A 25624-nucleotide genomic window follows, 5' to 3' on the forward strand; every position below is an offset into this window, starting at 1 on the left:
TGAATCTCCTTCAGTCCCGTTGCCATTATTCACTCCATAAAGTGCTCTTTGCCTGTTCAAGACTGACCCAAGCATCAGGAAAGGCAAGGCAGGTTTCCTGGGTTACCAAGATTAAACTGACGTTCTGCTCTTGACTATAGCTACTTTCCCAGAGAGATCTGACTAATCACTTCTTGAGAAGAATACACTGGTGGAGTGAGACACTAAACAGGGTTGTCTTGTTTCAATTTTTTCATCTTGTCATGGGAAGTATGTTTTTCTCTTTGCTTGTTTCATGGTCTGTTTCTGCCTAGATCTGCTTTTCTGCTGTGGTGAAACCCTCTTCTAGCTCCCTGTACCTTGGATCAGAGGGTTAATGACAAAGGTAGCAACCAGTAAAGGAGCAGTAGAGCACTCTGAGTCTCCTGCTATCCCTTCCTCTGATGAATTTCTCTCTCAGATAAACAGGGGTTAGTGTGTAACAGAAATAATGATCACTGTCCATTCCCTATGAATAAAGTGAAGAACTGACCAGAGAGCTTATTTTTATCATTTGCTCAAGATTTCCCAAAATCAATGTCAGACCTCACTATTCTCATTGTTTTCATTCATGGCTTACAATCAATGAGATTTTTATAATAACTGACCATTATATATATAGATAGATATACACACATGCATATATATACGTACACATATGCATATTTATGTGGTATATATCTTACTCTGAGAACTATTTTATCTTAAGTAACACAAAGTTTGGTTACAACACCAGTACAGGAATTGCAGCAGGTGACTTTGTTTTAGATGTCCATCGTCTTGGAAGTCATTAATTATTACCTCATTTGGACATCAAGTTCACATACTGCTTAAATTAAATCTTTGCATGTCTCCAGTCGGTGTTGCACAAGGACTAATTAATTAAACCTCAGAACACCCTTGGGGAATAGGCGGTATTATTTTTCCTGTCCTCAGATGGGGAATCTGAGATACAGAGAGGTTAAGTGGATTGTCTAAGGTCAGAAAGTTAATCAATAGTAGACAGAGCCAGAAAAGAGACTTGGGAATGCTATGGCACAGCTCTCCTCCCCAATGACAGAAATAACTCCAAGGAGGCATTCCAAGTACCTCCAAAGGCAGCTCACTTTACCCTTCATATTCATTGTCTTTACAAGTCTTTGGCATATATTTTGTATTTCTTTTGAAGGGAAGGTTAGCTAGGCAGAGGAAGAGGTAAGACAATAGAATGAATAGATGTTACTCACCCAAATTACAACAAAAAATTTTTTCAGTGAAAATACTGTAGAAGAGAAACTCACGGTTTGCAAATAATTCTTTTCAATATTATATGCATATATAATTGTACATATATTTAATTAAGAAACTAGGATATCTTCTTCCGTCCCACCTCAACCACCCCTCCCCACATCGCAGCCCCTCATCTTGTGTATTTGAAAGCATCCCTTTATGTGAAAGCCAACGGATAACGATTCTATTGTAAGAAAAACTAAAAGCCTACTAATAACTTTATAATGATTTATACAAATGAAAATGCCTGGCATGCTATTAAACTTAGACTTAAAAGGCAATGGAGTAAAATAAAATATTATTAACATAAAACTGAAAGAAACAAAAAAAATTCTCAGGCACATGAGACTCAGACATGCATCTAGTTTGCTTTTTCCTGTTTAAAAGTGAGGCAGTCATTGTCTTTAATGTTAAAGGGACTTTATGAGCTGATGATTACTAAACAAAATTATTTGCTTTTTAGAGTTATTCTTATTTTTAATTAGACCACATACATTAAAAACAGGGCAAACAGTTAAGACTCCGTGAGGATTTTCCATGTTTAAAGGTCTGAATGTTTTCCTCCAACTTAAAACTGTAGTTGTCCTTTGTTCTTTAAGTCGTATACTAAGCAATACACCTGGTTACTTCTTATCTATAACTCAATGAGATCTCTACAATGTTAGGAACTCCTGTAATGTGTTGAGACAAGAGTAGCTTATATTGTCTCAATAACAACACAGAGAGTAAATATCTGCTTAGATTTTTTTTTTCATTGAAATACAATGGTTTATTTCTTAACAGCTTGAAGCTACACAGGAAAATTCTAACATCAGTTATAACCGCTGCCCTCTTTTATTAACAGTGGTTCTTGTCTCCAGGAAATCAGAAACTGCTGTTTTGCCTTTCATGAACCTTTTCTTTTCAAACTCATTATGTTAACTACTTACACTTTTGTTGCATAAAACATCAAATACACAAGGGTATCCACACAACCAAAGTGTAAAATAAGTTTGTTTTTAGTTTCAGTCAGCAACTAGGACACAATTAATCTCTTATAAAATAATTTCGCCTCTGTAGGTTTTAAAGGCAAAGTTCATCTTTAAGAACGAATGTTGAAAAGAAAAAAAAAAAAAAACACTGCTCCCCTTATAATATTTGTTTTAAACAGTTTAAGTTACAAGAGTCAATCTATAGTTTTGGTTTTGTTTCGTTAACCATGCTACAAGCCCAAACAGCCTGAAGATGTAAGTTTAAAAACTACTTTTGAAATTTCTTTAGAAAGCTTTGGTGTAAGAGGTCATTTAAAACAAATTAATAAATAATGTCATGCAGTGGTTAAATTGCCATAATACCTTTCTGTTTTAGAGGCTCCTGGAATTTCTTGTTTGTGTTTGTCATGCTGATAGCAGGCTAGAAGTTAGTCCCTTTAACTGTATTTTAATGGCAATGTATTATAGCATGATTTATCAACATATGGCAGGTGGAAGCTGACACAAATTATAATGAAAATTAAAACAGTCATTTATGCAGCAGGCGATTATCATTTAAGGAACATTTATTTGCAGGCTTTAAAAATGAGGGTTTAGGATCAAATGATTTTAAAATGAAAGTTTTAATGACGGTTACCTTTTTCCTGCAGCCACTCTTCTACGGGCCGGTTATATTTGAAGGGGATTTTCTGTTTTACCATTTGGAACCGTTCATTATCAGTGTTGCCTTTAAAGTTTAAAAAACAGCTTAAAGAACAATCTGAAAAGTCAATAAGTCATTAAAAACATCCTAGGTTTTTTTGGTTTATGAAGTTTTTAGAGATAGATGTCAATTTATCTTTAGTAGAGGTGGAGTTGAAGTCACTCTGCCCTTGACTGATACTCTTAAAGGTCAGGTTAGTCCTAGCCATGCGGTACTCCATCGTGTTTTGGAAAGGTGGCACGGGAATCCTTAAGAGGTCTGGCCCTTTACGGAAATGGGTTTACCTTCATTCTCTCTCCATCTCATGCCAACCACACCTTAAGTGGGCCAGCTGAGGAACAGGGACCTTCTTGATGCATGAGGAATCCACTTGCCAGATCAGTTTCAGGTCTGAGAGGGAAACCCAGCTCCACAGTCATGCACACTCCACTATTAATCTACTGTATTCCCATCAGAAACATAGGGCCATGTCCTTCCTTTCTTCTCTCAAGTGTTTGCAACAGCTTTATGTTCTGACAAAAGGAAGGAAGAGATGACAATTTAAGCCTCGATGGCCAAGGGAGACTTCTTATTCCATAAAGAATGACTTGGCATCTCCTTACCTATTTGAAATAGGTAGATCAGTACAGAAGGCCTTTTATATCACTATCTATCTTTCCAGATTTGTTCCATATTTTTAAAAATAATTAATAAAACTCAAAGTCCATGTTTGCAAATAGAGGTAATTATAAATATAGTGATGTAACATTGGTAGACTTTTGAACACCTATATTTTATAATAAACACTGATTTTTTATATTTATCGAGCCTCACCCCATCTGCCTCCCTTCCTCTCATCTTCTTATGAGAGGTCCTTCCAGAACAAGCATCCATTCATAAAGCCTGTTAGGAATACTTCTTCCAAGCATGAAATATCTAATTAGTTTCAAGGCTCAAACATCATGATTTTAACTGCCAGTATGCCCCCTCTTCCTTCATAACTGTTATTACCACTCCTGAATGGTTTCCATAATTAGGACAGACTTGGAGAGTGGAGCTGTGGAGATACGCACTTAATGAATATGCTTCAGACAACAAAATAATGAAGCCATGCCTTGGGAACTATTCTATCTCATCAACCAACCTCACACTGATCTAGCAGAAATTAGTGAATTGTAATTCATTGCTTCTGATTCATAGGTCTATATTGCAACTTGGGCAACTCCATTCCAAATTACAAATATTAAAAATGAAGGAAAAATCTCAAAGCAGGTGGCTTGGAAACAATTTAAAAAGAACTCTAAAAGCCATCAAGAATATCAGAATTGCATATGGCATCAGCCCAAATGAATAGGAGCATGCTAAAGCATTTCAATTGTAGGGCCATCTCCACATGGGAGTTATTACTGGCTGAGAAGATTCCACATGAGAATAAACCGGTACCTACCTTCTGTGCTTGTTGGGGAGGTAGGGTGCAGGACGCATAACGGGTAGCAATAGTGGAGGATGTTCCCAAGGTTCCCCATTCACTTCTCATATAGACAAATTATTCTGAGAAGCTGACTCATATCTTTACTATCAGGAATTTAAAAAATAAGAACTCATAAAAGAGGCAACTATGGATCTGCTTCTAGCCTACGTTTTGGGACCCTATCTGGCTGGTTCAGGGTATAACATACTAACATATCGAGAAATGAAATACAACGAACAACAGTTTTGAATTGCAGTGGATAGATTAAAATTTTTCTCAAAATATTATTTCTCACAGAAAAAAAAATAGGGGAGGGCAAGGAGGGGAAACAGGCAACTGAATTTCCTGGTGCTTCAATAAGCCCGTGGTGAAAGAAATTAGTTTAACCTGTTAAAATAGCCACTGATTAGAGATCATTGTAATGTCCTTCCTTGGTAGATCTTGGTAAAAAATTCTATCATTGAATGAATTCTATCATTCAAAATTCAGTTTGGGCAAGATTTTTAGATGTTTTCATGGAAAAAGAATGTGTACGTTTTTGAAAAAAAACCTACATCTATAACTCATAATCCTACCCTACAGGTGAGATCTCATAAAGGATGTCATTCATCCTCCAGGGGTTTAGACACAACAGAATATCATACTGAGAAACGGTAATTGGCTTGCACCAGATCTGCCCTGAATATATTCTATTACTTTGAGTTTTCTGTATCTGCCATTGTTGGCTTCACATTAAATACAGTAATGGCCTTCATTCTACTCACTGTGGAATAGATTAGTGAAGCCAAAAGCAAGTATAAAGCTAAATACTGTTAGCAAAATGCAGGGCAAAATCAGAAGTAACTGAAATTCCAATTTTTCAGAATTTAATATGCACCAAATTAAGAAGCTGTATTAATTTACTTCCTCCAAATACATAAGGCTCTTGGCCCTCCTAAGCATCCCCACCGCCATCATCTACTCTCTTTCAAACGTAAAGCACCATGGAAGATAATCTGGGGGCATGGTGCAGGCTAGGAAAGGAGACAGCAGTGAGTGACATGGGGAAGGACAGCATGGCCATGATTCAACCTTAGACCCTTCTGAAAGTGACAGGGAGTCATTCTTCTCCACCTCAGCTTTAAAGACATTTAGAAAAAAGTTTTAAGTTTTCCACACCAGACTGATAGTATCTGGCACTAAGGATAACAATCTTGAATACTGTTAAAAGTTGTGAAAGATGGAAGGTCATTTGGAAAACCAAATTTGTTTAAATTGCCGCATTAACATTGTTCTTAGTCTCTTTTCATGTTCTGGTTTTTATTTTAATTTATCTCAAACATTAGTAAAAACTGTTTTAGAAACATGTGCATGAGAATGAGTTCTTTGCTACTTTGATTGAAGAGCAAACAGCCTTCTAAATATAAGTATTCTTATATACAGGGCTACTCTAAAAGCTGAACAAACCTTACCAAATTCATATACATTCTTATTAAATCTTTAATGATATTCAGTTGTACATTTCATATAGCAACAAGTATGTATGTACAGTTAAAGAGTGAAATCAGTTCTTCAACAGAAAGCGATGGCTATACTTAAGAAAGAATGGCCTTATGTGTAGTAAACATCGTATCATTAAAAGGAGGCATACGTGCATTGCTAATTAGACAAAAAATATAATAATGTAATTTCTTAATCATACTGAGAAATCTATAACTTGCACAAAGAGATCTTCAAATCAACAGTTCTTGAATTACTTCTGTGGATCCGACACGTCTGTGGGACTGGATTTTAGAAAAAATAATCTTAGTCACATTTTATTGTACTAAAAATAAATATGTATGTTTATTCCCATATATTTTTGATTAGGGGTTGAGAGTGTTACACATTTGGCCTCCTCTGGTCATTTTTATTAGACCATTGGCTCTAATATCAAGCATTTCAGCTCCTGGAGACGTGTACAACATGCACGTGCACTGTGGAATTATAATATTCTGAAGAACAGACTGCTTTGAGGTCAAAGTACTGAAGCCCAACTGGTTCATAGTTCCAACCTTTACACTCTAACTTCCCATTTCCCACTTTGGGTGAATCCACTTAGGAAAAAAGGGAAAGACACAGAAAGCAAATTGAGTAGGCCCCAGGAGACATCAATCCCTCTTTAAGGTGAGACTCAAAATTTGTTAACGGTCTCAAAGGAATAACATTATTTCAAGTGAAAAACTGAAAAATAGAACTTTTGTACAGCATGGAACATAGGCTTACACTTCATTGGTCCAAACATGGGTCCTATTTATTATAAGGTATACTAATACTCTTAAAGCCATCATCAATACAGCATGGAAGTTAAGATGATGGACTCTGGATACAAACCTGGTTTTGAGTTCCAACTTTATTAGTTATTAGCTGTGTGATCTTGGGCAAGTCACTTGGCCTCAGTTTCCCCATTTCTCAATTTGCCATAGGACTTCGTATGGAATCATAGAGAGTACAGCATATTTAAACTATTACCATTAATATGACTCTTTTCTAAGGCTCAGAAGCAAGCACATTAGTTCCATGGTGCAGTTCCCTGTCTCACTTCCTTATCAGTCCTTCATTCAAAAGACGACCCGTTCTACTTGATCCCACAAAAGTCATTTTGCAAAGAACAACTGACCATAGAAAATGGAACATCCCAAATATCCCTTAAACCTCTTATCTATCACATTATATATTTCTGTATCTTCTAAAATATACTCAGCTAAGCCCATTTCCAAAACAAAGTGGATTTCTAAAACCACTGAAAGTAAAAGAGCAATTCAGGCATTGACAAATGTGATTTCTTGGTCCAGCCACAGGTAATGATGATATACTACTGCTAAGTTGAGAAAGAGTGGCTTAAAGGTTCTGCCAATTTGCACCAGGCAGGCAGAAAGCATTTTCTCGCAGGTAGACTATTAATACTGCCTGAAATGTTGTCAAGCATGTGGACATGCTAATAGGAATATCCTAACAACATTCATCTGCGCAAAATGAATGCCAAAGGTATTTTTGAATTTTGTCTTGAGCACCGAAATAAAAGAAAAAAACCTTTTCTTTATTGCTTTGCTGACACTAAAAAATCAGACTGTGGGTCTAATGAACAGTCAAAGAACAAATGCTGTGTAACAGAGCCAGAGGCAAAAGAAAATCAATGTAGCCGTACTGCTGCCCTCAAGTAGTAGGGCAGTTTAGAGGTTCTTGCCATGTGTCTTTCACCAAATAACACTTTCTAAGTTTCAAAGAAAATACATCACACCAAAGGAAGGGAACTCCAGAAACTCTGGGGTTGGCTCTAGCCACATTTCTGGCATTGTCCCAGACCAACTCTCTTAGAGTCAGAGAGGGAGGTGTTGCACACCCAAAGGGTATCCAGAACGTTTGGCCACTTGTAAGTGATGGATGGATCTCAGCAAAGAACGAATATCTTGTATTTATGAAGTGTCTTTCGACCAAGGAGCTCAAAATGCAATTATATAAGCACCATCTCATTCATCCTCACTACACACCTTTGGGGTAGAAGAAAAAAGAACTATTTATATGTTGCGAGCCTTGATCCTTTAATGTGCCAAGGTAAATAAATTAATGTCTTGGAACAGAAAACTGATCTGCTTGGGGGAAGTAAATTAATAGACCCAGATCACAAAGGTGATATTAAGTAAGGGAGCTTTTTAAGTGGTTCCTTGAGCCTGGAAAGAAGTGCAGATCATCCCGGCATACACTGAGTTGGCTGATAAAGCTCACTTCTAAGTGTCTTCTGGATATGTTCTGATAATGTTAAATATATATGGGAAGATGGTATCATTTCTCTTCTAAATTAAAGTTGTAGTATGGATTTACCAACTCTAGGCTGTGCTAGTTCAACTGTTTAAGCAAAGATGGCCCCAAAATGAGTGAAGAGAACACTGGATATAGAGTCAGACAAACTGAATCAAGTCCAATCAGACATTGATCAGTTTTGTGAACTTGGGAAATTTATTTAATTTAGATGAGTCTTGATGTATCCACCTATTAAAAAAGAATGTATTATCTATATTGCATGATTTTATCCAAATTAAATACAGTAACTCAGGAAAGGGCTTGGCTTGTGGGGAGACAAAATGTTGGGAATTGTGAGAGTCTGTGATTTATTTTAATTCTTAGGATCTTTCCCTAACACTTATCTAAGGCTTAGAAATGTAAGTTATTTCTCCCAGTAAAGAGGCTTAAACAGCATGGGGAAGGGAGTAAGGTACATCCTTGCCCAGAGAGCCTTCTAAAACCTTTTTCAGTCTCGATATTGTCATTGAGCTCTAGCCTCTGCTTATGTTCTCTCGCTGATGAACCTGTAGACATTTAGTTATCATGTCCCAATATCTGTTTTTTTTTTTTGTTTGTTTGTTTGTTTGTTTGTTTGTTTTTTTGAGATGATAGAGTCTTACTCTGTTGCCCAGGCTGGAGTGCAGTGGTGCAATCTTGGCTCACTGCAACCTCTGCCTCCTGGGTTCAAGTGATTCTCCTGCCTCAGCTTCCCAAGTAGCTGGGATTACAGGCACACACCACCATGCCTGGCTACTTTTTGTATTATTAGTAGAGACGGGGTTTCACTATGTTGGCCAGGCTGGTCTTGAACTCCTGACCTCATGATCTGCCTGCCTCAGCCTCCCAAAGTGCTGGGATTACAGGTGTGAGCCACTGTATGCAGCCTATGATGTCTAAATATCTGATAAACCATGGAATGGAATAGAACCATGCTAGAGATGTAACCCTGGTGTATTATGTCCAGCTGTCCGAATGATCATGTCCCTATTCCTTGACCTTTGTTGCTGGTCAAATATACATGTTTTTTGCATGCATGTTAATATTAGACTTCTCTTTCATACCCTAAACAAATCAAATATCCATTTCTGCTGAGGTATTATGATACTAAAATGATTTCCCTTAATGCAATAATTACAACATACATCACTGATCTCCTTTCTCTGTATCTTGAGGCCATTTGTAACTCAGTTCCTGAAGCTCATTTCTCCTGGGATTTCTCCTCATCTATCAAGGATACTTTCAATCACAGTTATATTTATAAAACTAGTCCCAGGTGATTGCAAAATCTTTATTCATTCCTATAATTTAGGAGAATATTTTCAAGCAACTTCAAATCAAACATTCTTCAGCATGCCAAGTCAACCTGGCACCAGTTTTTTTATCTAAGAGCCCCTCTCACAAATGCCATGTTGTAAATTAACAAAACATCGACTGACTATAAAATGTGCTTTTCTCCCATTGTCGTCACTTTCCCCGTCTATAATTATGCAGAAATACGCACTTGGGCCGCAGTAGTTGATTTCAATGCCTGAATTTTGTCTGTCTCCTTTCTGGTAAACATGCTTAGTTGTAGCCATGCCTTAGAGCATTTTAAGCTTCAGTTTCTTATTTATTTATTTTGAGATGAAGTCTCACTCTGTTGCCCAGGCTGGTATGCAACAGATCTCAGCTCACTGCAACCTCCACCTCCTGGGTTCAAGTGATACTCCTGCCTCAGCCTCCCAAGTAGCTGCAGCCATATGCCACCGCCACTGGCTAATTTGTTGGTATTTTTAGTAGAGATGGGGTTTCACCATGTTGGTCAGGCTGGACTCAAACTTCTGACCTCAGATGATCCATCCACCTCAGCCTCCCAAACTGCTGGGATTACAGGCATGAGCTGCCACACCTGGCCAGTTTCTTCATATTTAAAAGGGGATCCTAATAATAATTGCAATATGGGATTGCTTTGAGAATTCAAAGGAAATATATGTAAAGCAGTTTGCAAATGTGTGGTACATAATAAGCCCTCAATATATGATTTGTTATTATTGTTATAACGAGTACCTGATTCAGAAGAGTTAAATTAAAAAGAAAGCAAACTCCACAAGAATGACTTCCCTACAGAATTTTTGGTGTCAAATATCCTTTTCAAAATAAAGCTTTAATGTTTGCTCTTCAGCTGTTTGACATATGATCCCTTCAAGATTTCCCCGGGTGCCTTTCCTCTTATCACTTATTTCCTCCTTGTTGCAAAAGCCACAGTGTTATTTTGGGGCTCCCTCTTCCCCGTGATCCATGCCTTCCCACGTGTCCAACCTCTGTGTGACCTCCGCTTCTTTGTAGTGTCATTGCTTCCTTTCATTTCTATCTACCCTCTTCCTCCCACTCCCCATCCCCTTTCATTCCTCTCATGTTTGTGTTTTTTTATGTCAAAGTAGAGAACATCAAACTCAATGTTTTTGAAGCCAGAATGCCAGAATACTTGACTTCTTAAAAAATGTGTTCATTTTAACATACACATGTGGCATCCCCATACAGCTCAGAGGACAGAGAGGTTTGGGAGGACAATTTCATTGCATAACACAGGAGCGTTTTCATCCCGTGAACAGGAAAGTCACACCATTATTAGTATCTCTAATGCTCAATAAACTTACACCGTAGCAATCCTTCCATTTAGATCCTATAGAATTGGCAGTGTTTATAAATTACAGGCATTTTAGACAAACCTTGAACCCCATGCCTAAGAATGAACTTATTGTTCCCAAAAGATCTAAAAGGAACAATCACTGTTCCAGTCACCACCCACAGGAGACCTGTCTAGTATACTGATTTTCAACAGTTGCTTAAACAACCATGTCATAACAGGACCACATTATTAAGCTTGTTTCCAACAAAAACTCAAGAGAGTTTCTAGTTGAATGGCTTCCGCCCAAAAATTGTGCCATGTTGCATTCATGCAACACCCTTTATGAACTTCAAACAGGTATTTAATCATATGTCATTAAATGTATTCTTTTTGTTTCATAACAGTATTCAAACATGATAAGAAAAAGTTTACCTTTAAGATTTTTGTTTCTGGTAGGAGATACCTCTCTTAGCTTTCTGTTATCTGCAAATTTAATAAGCATATCTTTTGTGCATTCATTCTAGTCCCTGAACAGAAAGATTATGATGAAGCTATGAAATATCTAAAAATACTTTGAAACTCCTCTGTGTAAGAGGTGAGGCTTGATTCTCCAACCTTGGATGTGGGCTGGACTTAGTGACTTGATTCTACAGAGTAAAATATGGTAGAAGCAACAGCGTGTGGTTGCCTCTCTCTGTGTGTCTGTCTCTGTCTCTCTCTCTCTCTCTCTCTCTTATCTCCCCCTCCCTCCCTCCCTCTTTCTCCCTCTCTCCCTCCTCTCTCTTCCTTTCTCTCCCCCTCTCTTCCCCTCTCTCTCCATCTCTCTCCCTCTCGCACCACTCATTTCGAGCAAGCTAGAGTCTTGTCATGAAGACACTGAAGAAGTTCTATAGAAGCCTACATAAGGCAAGGAACTGAGCCAGAGAGTAACTGATGATTCCAGTCAACATCCATATGAGTGAAAGATTTTAAGATTTCCAGGTAAGCCGGGCGCGGTGGCTCAAGCCTGTAATCCCAGCACTTTGGGAGGCCGAGGTGGGTGGATCACGAGGTCGAGAGATCGAGACCATCCTGGTCAACATGGTGAAACCCCGTCTCTACTAAAAATACAAAAAAATTAGCTGGGCATGGTGGCACGTGCCTGTAATCCCAGCTACTCAGGAGGCTGAAGCAGGAGAATTGCCTGAACCCAGGAGGCGGAGGTTGCGGTGAGCCGAGATCGCGCCATTGCACTCCAGCCTGGGTAACAAGAGCGAAACTCCGTCTCAAAAAAAAAAAAAAAAGATTTCCAGGTAATCTTCCACTGTGCAGATGACTGCAGCCCTAGTTCGTACCAACTGCAAGGCATCAGATACCTTAAGCCAGAATCACTCAGTGAAGCTGTTATCAAATTCTGACCTATAGAATCTGTGAGATCATAAATGTCACTTTTATTATTTAAGTTTGCCTCAAACTTGATGGGGTAACTTGTTACACAGCAATAGATACAGCGTGATCAGAAAGCTTTAACTGTTGGACCACACAGGCAGGTCTCTTTAAGATCCCTTCATAGTTCTCTGTACATCACAGTATAGTTCTTTAGGGAAATGAAGATACACTGTGCGCAATATTTATAATATTCTCCTCACCTGCCAATTTGCTATTGCTATCCAAGAGAAAGTTACACTAGCATGCACAAGTTTTTTTGTTTTTGTTTGTTTTTCATGAGCCCAGGTTAGTTCCAAGCCATCACCATATTCTTTGTTAAATCTAGCTAAATGTGTACCAACTTTTTGGTGAAATGCAACACTGGAGAAGTCTGATATATCAGTCCCAAGTTTAAGAGATCCATCCTATTACACGATGTAAAATTCAGGACTTTTCCCAAACTACTCATCTATTCTGAGCAAACATTAAAGGGGCTTAGAATTCAAGTTTCTTAAGCACTTGTAATGTTACTCATCTAAGACCCAGAAGTTAGAATTCTCTTTGAAGAACTCTATTACCATTTCCTCACCTGTGTGAGGGGTGAGAGAAGATTTAATTTTCTTATTTATTTTGTTTAAATTGGTCTTTATAGTTTGACGGAAATTCTTTTTCCTAAAGAATATATTGGTGACAGATGTGGATGTCTGTTTATGGAGTGAAGGAATTTCGGGTAATCACCGAGGTCCCTCTTAGAATAAATGCTTTCCCGTCTTATCATTAAACAAAATCAGTTTCTGGGAATATAGTTTGCTGGGATTCACAGCTTATAATCTGAGAGAAGGGTGCCATAATTTTTAGGTTGTGGAGAGCTCAAAGACCATCTAAGAAATATATTTTCCCTATTTTGATGTTTCTCTAACTTCTGCTTAGAACATCATTAGACAAAGAATTCCTAGCACAGGTAATCATCAGAGAGTATCGATTTTGAAGACGACACTTGCCCCATAAAGTTATTAATTAAAGAACTGTCTATGTTCCTGTTTGTTCAGCTGCATAGAATTTTTCAGGCTTTTCAAAAATTAAACCAGCTGGCAGCCATGTATCATTGCGTGCAAGATTCAAAGGTCAGATATACACTGTTAAAATGTGATACAAGAATCAAAATTTTCCCAGAGAAGGAATAACCTCAGGGAATGCAATAGTTATAGTATATCTTGAATTCATACAATGCCTCGTTAACTTTACTTGGCAAATTAATTCAAATTGATTTGTTTCTGAGAACTGCAACATGGCCTCAAATCTGGCTACAAAGGATAACGATAAACAACAAAGCACTGAGCTCAGAGAAATGTCTAGAGAAAAGTAGGGATCAGCATGGGGGCTGTTTTATAACATAAGTATCTTAGTTTAAAAAGAAAAGAGGAAAGGAAGAACATACCCTATACAAATATAACACGTTTTATAAACAACACTGATAGAGCTTAAGTGCCAAAAGCAAAGGCAAATCAACTATCTGAAAGTGTCCAGAGGGAACATGAATGAGGATAATTTTTAAATGGGCATTTAATTTTTTAAAAATCAATTAGTTTGACTTAAAGCAAAATGATCAGATATACAGAGAAAAACGGAAAAAAAAATGGAAGTCTTAGGATATGGCAGAAAGAATCAAGATTAATCTCAAAAAGCCATGTCCTAAAGAAAAGAAGAGACAGTCGCTTAGTGAAAGACACTGATTCCCAGCCTCAGCTGGAGACCTGCATCAGGGTTGGAAGGAGAAAGTTTACTAGGGAAACATGAGAGCCTTTCTTCTTTTCCAGTGTTCAATTGAAAAAAAAAAAAAAAAAACAGCTACAATCCTATTTCAAAATCTATGCCTCTTGGCAGTGAGACTATTACTCCTCTCATGAGAGTTTGAATCTATCTTTTCATCCTTAGGTTCTGGGTGGGCTGTGATGTTGAGAAATGCTGAGTGTATGATAGAATATGTTGTTTGCTAGGAAGAACGATGGCAAGGAAAACCTAGCCACCCCCTACTCCCCACCAAGTGGAAAATTGTTTGGGGCATTCTAAAGTGGCAAGATATTATATAAATATCATCTACTGGTTAAGACAATTCTTTAAGCATGGGATATGTGACCCTGCTCCCATGGCTCCCTCGTGGAGAATACTTTTTAGTTTGTCTGTGATCAGTGGTAAGCAGGCACCACTGCCTACCTGGTTTATTTTTGTGTTGTGAGAAAGTACTGAACATCTGTTTGTCAATAATCATCACCTGTTTAGAGAGAATAAATACGTGGGTTAGAGTCGGCTTGAGGCCCTTCAGCCCAGAATGCTACCAGCCCCCTGAGGCTCTCAGCTCAGAAGGCTGTTGGTCCCCGTCTGGGTGTCTGCTTCTCAATTCCTTGAGCACTGCCTGGGTGGGGGTCTCTATGGCCAAGCTGGTCTCAGTACTGTGGGACTTCTTGGGCATACGGACCACTAGCAAATGTGATATAAGCAGAGGCTTGAAGAGCCATTGGTGTATGAATGCTTGCCCTTGCCTGCTGCCTACACCTGAGATTGCAATATCAAGAAGCCCAGTCTGGGCTCCTCTTCCATGAGAAAAGAAACTCAGACATGTGAACCTACTCAGCCATCTGAGCTGAGGGCCCAGAGGAGTGTGTGAGGCCATCAAGATCATCTCGCTCCATCCAAGCTAACCCACAAGAGAATAAACACCCACATGAGCCATGGAAATGTGAACCAATAAGTAACAGTGGTTTTGGAGTGGTTTGCTATGCAATGAACTTAACTGATACAGCTAGGAGGTCAGGAGATTCAGGAAGAACAGGGATCTGAGAGTGGGTAAAAGAAGCACCCTCTCCTATGAGTGTTTCCATCATGCTCAGTAGGGGGAGAGAAGCAGCTCTGCTGCAGTCTTCAGAGTCAAAGGGGTTTGTGTGGCAAAAGCCTTAAGGGTCCAAGGATGGAGACATGGACCGCTCAGCCCGTTACCTATCCTTAGTCCTGTTCCTCTTCCTAAGGAAAGAATTACCAAATCCAAAAGAAGAGATGCAATAGTGCAGTTCCTGAGAGGAGAGGGAAAGGGTAAGGCTGAGGGAGCTGGGAAAGGGGAGGAAAATTGGAGAAAGGGTGATGCATGTGTTGATGCTTCGCCGATCCTTGATTCTAGACTTAGACTAGGGAAAAGGAAGGGAATGAGGTGGGGCTTGACTCCAAGGCAGTAATAGTAGTCCAGTAGCTCCCTATAGGGACAAGGAGCTACTTATCTGACCTTTTTCCATCACTGTTTGGATGAGGAATAAAGAGAAGATCTATAAGAACAGGCTGAATTCTGAATTTACTAGTAAGACTTTGTGGCACTGAGACCTCTCAACCCATCAATGAATTTTTCATTCCATACATGATTTCATGAAGACCACTGAATGATTATCTTCTTTATTTCTGAGCAAACAGGGCCTTTACTTACATCCTTAACCCAAAATTCCAAAACAAAACAGAACCATTTATGTCCCTGCAGGGTATGAATACCCTATGAATACTGGTCATGAAGACTCTTACCTATACTTATACTAGGAAAGGCACTCCGCCACCACATTCCTACTAACACACAACAATGAAAACAAAGCAAAACACTGATTAAAGATCAAAACTAGTCAGAAAAAAAAAACCCACCAGTTCTACCTTACAACCTTGGCTTTATTTGTTTTTCTGTTCTGCTTTGTCTTGAGACAGGGCTTCACTCCCATCACCCAGGTTGGAGTCCAAAAGGCAGGATCTTAGCTCCCTGCAACCGTCACCTCCTAGGCTCAAGCAATTCTCCTGCCTCAGCCTCCCAAGGTGTGTATCACCACACCCAGCTAATTTTTTTTAATTTTTTGTAGAGATGGGGTTTTGCCATGTTGTCTAGGCTAGTCTTGAACTCCTGAGCTCCAGTAATCCACCCGTCTCGGCCTCCCAAGGTGCTGGGATTACAGGTGTGAGCCACTGCGCCCAGCCTGCAACCTTGGCTTTTAAAAAGCATGTACTACCTCTTCAGTCCCTTTTAAAGTTTATGGATTAGCAAAAAGCAGCCTTTTTTTTTCTTTTTCTTTTTCTTTTTTTTTATTGCATTTTAGGTTTTGGGGTACATGTGATGAACATGCAAGATTGTTGCATAGGTACACACATGGCAGTGTGCTTTACTTCCTTCCGTCCCCTCATTCTACTACAAGGACACATGCACACGAATGTTCATTGCAGCACTGTTTACAATAGCAAACCAACCCAAATGCCCAACGATGATAGACTGGATCGGGAAAATGTGGTACATATACACCATGGAATATTATGCAGCCATCAAAAACGATGAGTTCACGTCCTTTGTAGGGACATGGATGAACCTGGAAACCATCATTCTCAGCAAACTGACACAAGCCTTTTTAAACTCATTGAGAAGAGTTTAGAAATCATTTCCCTAGGATGTTATAGCTAATATTTGAGTGGCATTTGTTTAGCATATGAATGGCAGCTAGACTCTAGAGCAAAGACCCAAAAATGATCAAGATCCAAGGACTTAGGGGTTAACAAAAGTACAGACAACTACCATTGCTAAATGCTGTGATTTACAACTCAAGTGACAATCATTACAAGTAACTTATAGGTATGTCATGACTCAAATATTATTCACGTTGTCAATGTGTTGGCCAGAATAGCAATTTTTTTTTTAATTAGGGCTTTTGAAAAAACACTTTTAAGAACATAGCCAAATGATGATGCAAAATCATCCACAAATGTTAAATACTTATCTGGCATCCACATTCCACTGCTCTGCACTGAATGTTAGTCCTTAAGGCATTTTTTCCTGTGAAATTGAAATCACCTTAGAAGCAGTGCTCTTTCTTTTTTAAGCTTTTTACTCCATTCTGCTTCCATAATTCCCTCCTCAACACACAATGAAACCAAACACTGACAAATCTTAAGTGTTCAAGAATACTCAAAAAGTTGACAACTATTGGCCACCTCAAAAGATGCAGGTATCCAACAAACTATTAGCTTTGAAGCTTCTGATGTTCAATAAGATTCTTATAACTTTTTATAACATTTGATATATATATATAAAATAGCAATGCCTCTTCCTTCTTTTAGCAATTTAATATGACATTAAAATACATATCTAATGATCATAGGTGATTTTACATTTAAAGGTGTTCACTGAATATTAACTATTGTGCTAGGGCAAAGGCAATACTTTTTCTGTTTTCCCATTGCTAGGTATATGTGTGTGGAAAGATTTTATAAATATCTCAAATGAAAGCATGCTTTTGCATGTGGCATAGAACCTTGCACCTTGCAACAAGAACTAGCCCCTAGATGTGAGGTATAAGAAAAAAAAAATCCATGATTTAAAGAAACTATTCAAAATAATTTCAGCTGACATCCCTAATAATAAAAGATGTGAAGGGAAAAAAAATTAAGTCAAAGAGGAGAAATCAGACAGATCTATTATCTTGGTGGAAGAAAGATAAAGCCTCTCATTTTAAATTAGACTAATAAAATTAAACTAGTCCATATTGCATAGAAACGTCTGACCCAAGCAGGGAAATGGCCAGGTGACCTACTATTTTCACCATTCTAATTACTAGGTTCCTTTGAATTTCACTCCTTCAGAACCCTGCTTTTATCTTTGCAATAATGATCCAAGAGATTAAAAGAAGCCCTTTGAGTGACTTGATTTGCCTACTCAAGTTCATGCAGTATCTATTGATGTACCATTGCTGTCTTGTCAAAAAGCACTTACAACATTGGTAAGTATAAGGTGTAATTAGGACAAAAGGTGGACAGGTGAGATAAAAGTCGACAGTCTTCTTGGTTTTATGTTTTTATATCTGATGATCAGGGATGGCAGCTTTTAAAAATCACGTTGGAATCCTCACAAGTGGTTAGACTTCTGAACAAGGATTGAAATGGCTCCTCTAACCAAAACCCAAGAAGGCCATCCAAAGATTTCCTTTTGATTGTGAATTACAGAGGATATATACTAAACACAGTGAGTAAAGACATATGTCGATTTCCTCTTTACTTAACCTGTTGGATTTAAATGTGGTTTGACTGAATAATGGTTCAAATCCCATTATTCAGTTTCTACCACAGAAATTTATAGAGAAGCATGCTTAATGAGTACTTTTAGAGGAGAATTCGAGCAGTTTCTGTAAACAAAGAAAAGTAGATATTAGAGTTGCTTCTGTCCCTACAGTTTGGCTATGTCATTTGGGACTTTCCTTCCAAATGGCAGTGAGATATGAAAGTATACAGTAATTACTGAAACTCTTGGTCCCTTTCGTCAATAGTTTGCTTATTCTGAGTAGCTGCAGAGGCCAGTGGAGTAGGGAGAGACTGAAAGAATGAGAGTGAAAGTGGCACAAACCAAAGAATCGAAGCCAGAAGAGGGAGGAACAAAGTACAATTATATCGATTGTTTCATTTGATCAGAAAATCAAACCCATTGTAACCTGATTGAAAGCTACACTTACATAATTATGCAGCAACAGAATAAGCTAGATTTACTTTCTGAGTAGCTCAATATTGTTTTGGCCTATGTGTTCATTACAGATACCTACAACCACTATCTCATTTCAACAAGATCACTAGGAAGCTTGGCTTGGAACAAGACTCTTAGAAGAATTATACACAACTACTGAAAATGGAAATAAAACAAGAGAATTGTCGGTGAAGGTCTGGGATCAGGGTTGGTCAGGACTTTCAGTTAATGTGTTGGCAAAGCACCTCACTCAGTTTAGTTGAGTTATTTCAAGAACAGATCTATTAAGAGTATTCCAAAATTCCCTTTATAGACCTACTTGAAGCTCAAAATTCTGAGGGCATAGTGGGAGAAAGTCACAAAATGAAGCAAGACTATTAGATTTCACTTGATTTGCCTTCTCCAGGAGAGTGCAATTGTTCCCTGAAAACAATATATTTTCTTTCTGTGGATTGCCTTTATTTTTACCAATTCTAGAGTTCCAGTGACACCCATACCACAGAGAAAATTCAATAAAATAATCCAGCTATTCATTTTGCAAGTCTAAAAGCATTTTAGTTCTATTTTACCTTGTATTTTACTTGCATAAATTTTTATTTTATTTGAAACAGTCAGCACCTCACAACAGTTTTATACAGGTATAAAAATGAAGTAATAAGATTTCTAAACCTTGGCGGTCTAAGATTTTAGATTTACTTTTATTTTACATTTATATCTATCTTAGATTTATTTTTCTGTCCAGGATACTGAAATCTTCTTCCTCTCACATATCATTTTGTTTAATTATACTTGGAAATCCACCCTTTGAGACCAATAAAGGATCATCTTACCAATATAAAACATATCTTAATAAAATCATATTTGTTTCAATAAAAAAATTCTAAGTAAAAGCTTAAAAGTTAATATTTTTCTTTTGTTATAAAAGTAAATTATAGTCAACGCTTGTCCAGGATACTATATATTTATTTTATTATAACTTATATTTCTGTTATGTATATGCAGTCAATGAAGTCAGAAAGTTCCAAAAACCTAAGTTGTACAGTTTAATATTTATGTTTGTTTCCTTTTAAAAAGAGGATTAAGAAAACTGTGGCCACTTTTTTTGAGCTATGGAGCCAAATCTGGTGGCATATGCTTTCTATTCTGGTAGTTAGAACTTTAATAACTTAATTGTAGTCAATATTGTGGTCAGCAAACTGCAAAGCGGGTCCCTGTTTTGTAAATAAAAACCCAGTGTGCCTCAGTTTTGCTTTTAAACAATGCATATATTTAAGTTATATGTGAGGTTTTGGTATATTTAATCTTGATATAAACAGTGAATTGACTGTAGTCAAGCAAAGAAACATACCCGTCATCTCATAGAGTAATTGTTTCTCTCACTTTCCTTCCTTCCTTCCTTTGTGGTAAGAATACCTAAAATCTACTCTCTTGGTAAATTATCAATATAAAAAATTAATACAATATTATTAAGTATAGTCCTTATGCTGTGCATTAGCTCTCTAGACTTATTCATCCTTTATAGCTTTGTATGGAAAAAAAATACTATAAAATTTCACTTACATGTGGAACCAAAAAAAAAAAGGAAATACATAGAAAGTAAAATAGTGGTTACCAGGGGTGGTAGGGAAGAGGAGGATGTAGGTCAAAATTTTAAACAGTACCTACTTTTAGGCATATGCACATCTATAAAAACTGACAGCCTGGTCTTGCTGCTTTAATTAACAGGGGATCTGATTCTAAAATCTCTAAAACTCAGCAGCAGGAAGAGGGCTGAACCACTTCTAAAGTGGGCTAGTCCATCCTAAGATCAGCAGACCAATGGCTGGAAAATGTAACTGAAGCTCAAGCAGGAAGCTCTCAGCAGCAAGATAGGGATAACCAATGCTGAGATGATGACGGGACTGCTCTCTTAGAATTAGAAGACAGACATATCAGGGAGCGGGTAGGAGGAAAGATCAATGTGAGGCATCAACTGGCACCTTTATGCATAAGGGCTATGAGAAATAGACTAGGGTGGCTAAACATAATTCTTGAATTTAAAAGTATATATGCATTATTCTTTAGGAGAGGGGGTGTATTTAAATCACCACAGTTTACTAAGTAGAAGTAACAGAACTAAAGAAACAATGCTTTCTGTTTGTCATCTTCAAATCTTGCACTAAGCAAGGTATGGCAAAATATAAATGAAGACAGAATTGAATCTATATCTTTGGTGTTGAGTTGGAAAAATGGTATTTAGCTGCTTTGTTGTTTGTCATTTTTAACTACAGGTAAATGCAGTGTCTGTGTCTCTTGTGTATTGTATTCCTTTATTTCTTTGTCCTGAATTAACCTCACCAGTACATCTATGTCACTATACAGGGTAGTACTATTCTGTGTGTCTCTAGGGATTTCAGTCATCCACTTAGACATTCTCTTGCTCTCTTTATTTCAAACAGAGATAAGGCAATTCTCAAAATAAAGCTGATGAATTAGTAAAAACTGTAGGCTTCCAAATATCTGTGATCTAAATCAGAGGTCCTTCTAACTAAAACTAATGGGCAAATCTGGCTCCTCACAGCTTGCTTTTGTGAAGCAAGTTTTCTTAGACTAAAACCATGCCCATTCATTTATGTATTGTCTATAGTAGGTTTTGCACTATAACAGCAAAGTTGAATAACTGCAACAAAGACATGCAAATCATATTTATATTAAAATTTAATAGCCAAATATAATATTTATATTTATAACATAGGGTTATAAAGCCTATGTTATAGACTTTGTTATTTGACCTTTAAGGGAAAAGCTTTGGTGATCTCTAATCTAAATAGGATATCAGGGTTTCCTTGACTACATACAAACGCTGGTTCTGCCTCCTACTAGCTGTGCAATATTGGAGTAGTTTACTTAACCACTCAGTCTTAGTTTTCTCATCTCTAAAATGGTAATATTAATAGAACCCCTTTCCAGGATGCTATGAGGACTCCACAACAAATAGTCTATTCCAGTCTTACCTGTTATTAATATTGTTCTCCTAAAATATTTTATGCAAGGATAGGTTGTAATAACCTCATCCCTTCCTCTGGGATACACAGTTTTCAGATACTTGGAGGCATTTGAAATGAAGATTTCACCACTGAAATCTGAGAAAAACACATTTATCTAATGTGATTCAAATGAAAACAAATCTAGTTTAATTAAACATTGAGGTTGGCAATTGTGCATCAGGCAGAAGCACATTTCTAGTAAACGTTTAATAATGGGATTACAGAGTGTTCTGCATGTGCTGGGATGTAGGAAATAATAGTACATTTGCATGTGAATTTATAACTGTCAACCAAGTGAATTTGAGCTCTGTATATAATGTAAACTGGAGTGCTCATGGAAGACAGTTGGAAAAGTGGAGTGGGTAACATGTGGATTAGGGTGTGGGGGCAAACAAATCTGTGTGCAATCTCAGAGCTGACCCTTGGTGGACAGTGACCACAGCAAATGTGCTCACCCTCCCTGAACCTTGGTTTACTCATCCATAAGAGAGGGAGATTAATACTTCTGCCTTGGAACCACTGGGGAGATGGCACTAAGTAAAATAATATATGATGGCTGTGTTTATTGTATTGACTGTGTTGAAGGTATCACAGGTGCATGCACATGTCTAGACTCATCAAATTGTATATAATAAATATGGGCAGGATTTTTTGCTGATCAATCATCCCTTAATAAAACTGTAAAAAAATTTTTAAGTAAAAGAAAGATTTCCATGGCCATTAGTTTCTTCAATATAATAAAATATAAGTTGTCATGTCATTTTTCATACTAGGTAGGGGAGCCAAGCTTATTAGCATTGTTCCAGATAATGCAAGGTCACATCCCAAATTTTATTCCATGCTTGCCCCTGTCTGGCCTTCGGTCTCCATCAGGCCTTTATGTGCGCCTACTACTGAACCTAGATCTTACCTCAATAACAGCACCTTCTTCCACCTAGTACGATTGTAGGTTGAAGACAGTGCAGTGTCTTTGGGCTTGCCTTCCAGGACATATAGGCTTAAGTTCTAGGTATTCATGTGCTAGCTTGACCCTGGGAGAAGCCTCCAGGTGCTTATTTGTGAAATAATGATAATAGTAGTATTTACCTCTTAGGGCTACTGTGAAGACTTAATACAAGAACTCAGTACCCCATCTGGCACTTAATAATGGCTCAATAAAATTTAGGTATTAAAATGTCTCCCTTGTGTACCTGCATTTCTCTTCAACTACACTAGGGGATCCCTGAGGTCAGGAGCTGTGTTTTATTTTTCAACATATACCCATCACCTAGTACAAATTCACATAGAAAGTAGATGTGGAACAAATATTTGTTGTATAGTAAATGGAGGTGAATGAATAAATGCATTAAAAAAATGGTTCCACTCAGACCTACCCTGTGATGAGGATAGGAGAATACTTTTTTACATTAAAGGCAATAGCAGATAGTAAAAAGACTTTTACAGTGTTTCTGCTGTTTCGAAGTACAATATAATTTTTTTTGTTAGCTCATGATCAATTCAGTTCTATTGTTTGATACGCATTTCAGCATTTAACTTCTGTTGACTTGACATTTGCTACTTATAAACTTAGTCCCTAAGTCTTCTTACATAGTACTATATATCTACCATTGGCACTTAGCAAACTATGCCATCAAGGCCAGCACAGAGCATCAGGGACTTACTGAAAGGCTGTAAAAGTACCATGTGGAAAAGAAATGCATCTTTTGGAGAAAACTGTAAATATCACTGGGAATCCAGTCTAATTCATGTTAACTCCATGCACTGAAGATTAAAAGTGCCTCTTTGTCCTTGACTCATTCCCTCCTTCCTCTTCTGACCTCCTTTCCCCTCTCTTCAGCATGCTGGGAAATTGACAGGGATTTTAGAGGAGTGGAAGGTCTTTATCTCTTTGAGATGAGCTGCAATATGATTACAATCGATTGAGTGATTTACAGTATAGAGCACCTTTCATTACCTTCTCTGCTTTATAGAATTATAAATGACATACTGTATGTGAATATATATTATTATTACTGGATATTTATGTACCACCTTTCTCAAAGCAGCGCAGTGTTCTTTTTAGACTTTAAATAACTAGGGAGACTCTGCAACCTTGTGCAAAATTTCAATCGAAGACACTGGAACTTAGAAACTTTTCCTATAAATAAAACCATGCTCTTGCATGGGTGGTAGGACACTTGGTGTTCAGCCAGCTCCAGAGCAGAGGAAAAACAGTACAGGGTAATTGTATTTTATGGCTGGGATAATAATTCTAAGTTTTCATAATTACAGACAACTTCTACAGGCCAGAATTTGTATTAACTACTTAAACTAGAGCTTCTATGTGGCAGTCGGGAAAACAAAACTTGTAATTCACTAATCAGCTTTAAAATTATGCAATATTTGATGATTGTTTTGATTCAGAAGAATGTGCATTACAGACGCCTCATAAAGAGAGAGGTTACTAATATTTTTATTTATATCATACAATTTCAAATAAGTTTAATTTTAAAATCCCATAAAGTGTGCCTGTGCTGCATTTCTAATCTTGAAAGTATTATTTCGAGGATACTGTCTAATAAAAATAGATGCATTATGGATGGAAATTAAGAAATTCTTTTTCTTTTATCCCTGGTTAAATCATACCTAGAAGTGACCCTCAAATTTTATTATTATTCATTTTACTGAGTCTCTAGACTATAATATTTATAATATTTAACATACGGCTCAATAAATATCATGTGCCTTCTAATTTTTTAAATTCCAACTTCTTCTTTAAATCCCAAGATAGTCTACTAAACATGGGGGTAATGTAAACCAGGAGTCAGACTCAGATGTGCATACAATCAAGTCCTACAGAAGGTTGCAGCAAAATCATTCTTTTGCCCAGCAGCCCTGTAGACCAAAAGCATTGTCCTGTTCACAAGTGAATTCTAGATAAATAATATCTTTAATTATTATAATTGTTATGACGTAAATCTTCATAATCATAAAAAGCTCCTTTGTGTGTGTTGTTTAATTCCTTTATAAATAACCTTGAGCAATGTAAGTTTTAGAGGCAAGTTTTTATGTGCCCTGCGTTCCCTCTCCCTCAACTGTTTTAGGTATTTCTATCTGGTCTTTTTGTCTTCTGGGTGCTTATATAGCATTAGTCCAAGCCCCAGTTTGCCTTGAAGTGCTTATCAGCTTCTTAGAGACATTTATGGGAGAGAGAAAAAAGCTTTGAGTTTGATGGCAGTGATTGTATTTAACTTATAGAATACAAGGCTATTTATCTTGTGCCTTGGAATTCACAGAGAAGAAAGGAGGCTTCCTTAATAAAACAAAAACTAAAGAAAAAAAATACTAAGCACCTTATTGCCCCTCTCTCATTCCCCAAGCAAGACCATTAAATGGCAAAACGAACTTTCACATATACACCATGGAATACTATGCAGCCATCAAAAACGATGAGTTTGTGTCCTTTGTAGGGACATGGATGAACCTGGAAACCATCGTTCTCAGCAAACTGACACAAGAGCAGAAAATCAAGCACCACATGTTCTCACTCATAGGCGGGTGTTGAACAATGAGAACACATGACACAGGGAGGGGAGCACTACACACTGGGTTCTGTTGGGGGGAAATGGGGGAGGGGCAGCAGGGGGTGGGGAGTTGGGGAGAGATAGCATGGGGAGAAATGCCAGATACAGGTGATGAGGAAGAAGGCAGCAAACCACATTGCCATGTGTGTACCTATGCAACAATCTTGCATGTTCTCACATGTACCCCAAAATCTAAAATGCAATTTAAAAAAAGCTCTTTCTTTTTGCATATATATGACGCTGGTAGGGAAAACAAGAGCATAAAAGGAGAGAGGCTGACAAGGCTTC

General features: G+C 37.6%; 1 protein-coding gene across 36 annotated transcripts in view; it reads right to left on the reverse strand.

Moving 5' to 3' along the window:
- NRXN3 (neurexin 3) overlaps positions 1 to 25624 on the reverse strand; it is a 1684741-nt gene that overhangs the window by 156797 nt on the left and 1502320 nt on the right. For 23 of the 36 annotated variants that reach the window (XM_074392921.1, XM_074392916.1, XM_074392906.1 and 20 more), the window contains one exon: positions 2896 to 2985. The exons of the other annotated variants lie outside the window; for them this stretch is intronic. In XM_074392921.1, coding sequence (XP_074249022.1) covers positions 2896 to 2985 — 90 coding nt within the window. The remainder of the gene's footprint in view (positions 1 to 2895; positions 2986 to 25624) is intronic. 36 annotated transcript variants of the gene reach the window in all.

The sequence above is a fragment of the Saimiri boliviensis genome, chromosome 2 (genome assembly GCF_048565385.1).
Source record: "Saimiri boliviensis isolate mSaiBol1 chromosome 2, mSaiBol1.pri, whole genome shotgun sequence".
Taxonomy (NCBI): Eukaryota; Metazoa; Chordata; class Mammalia; order Primates; family Cebidae; genus Saimiri; species Saimiri boliviensis.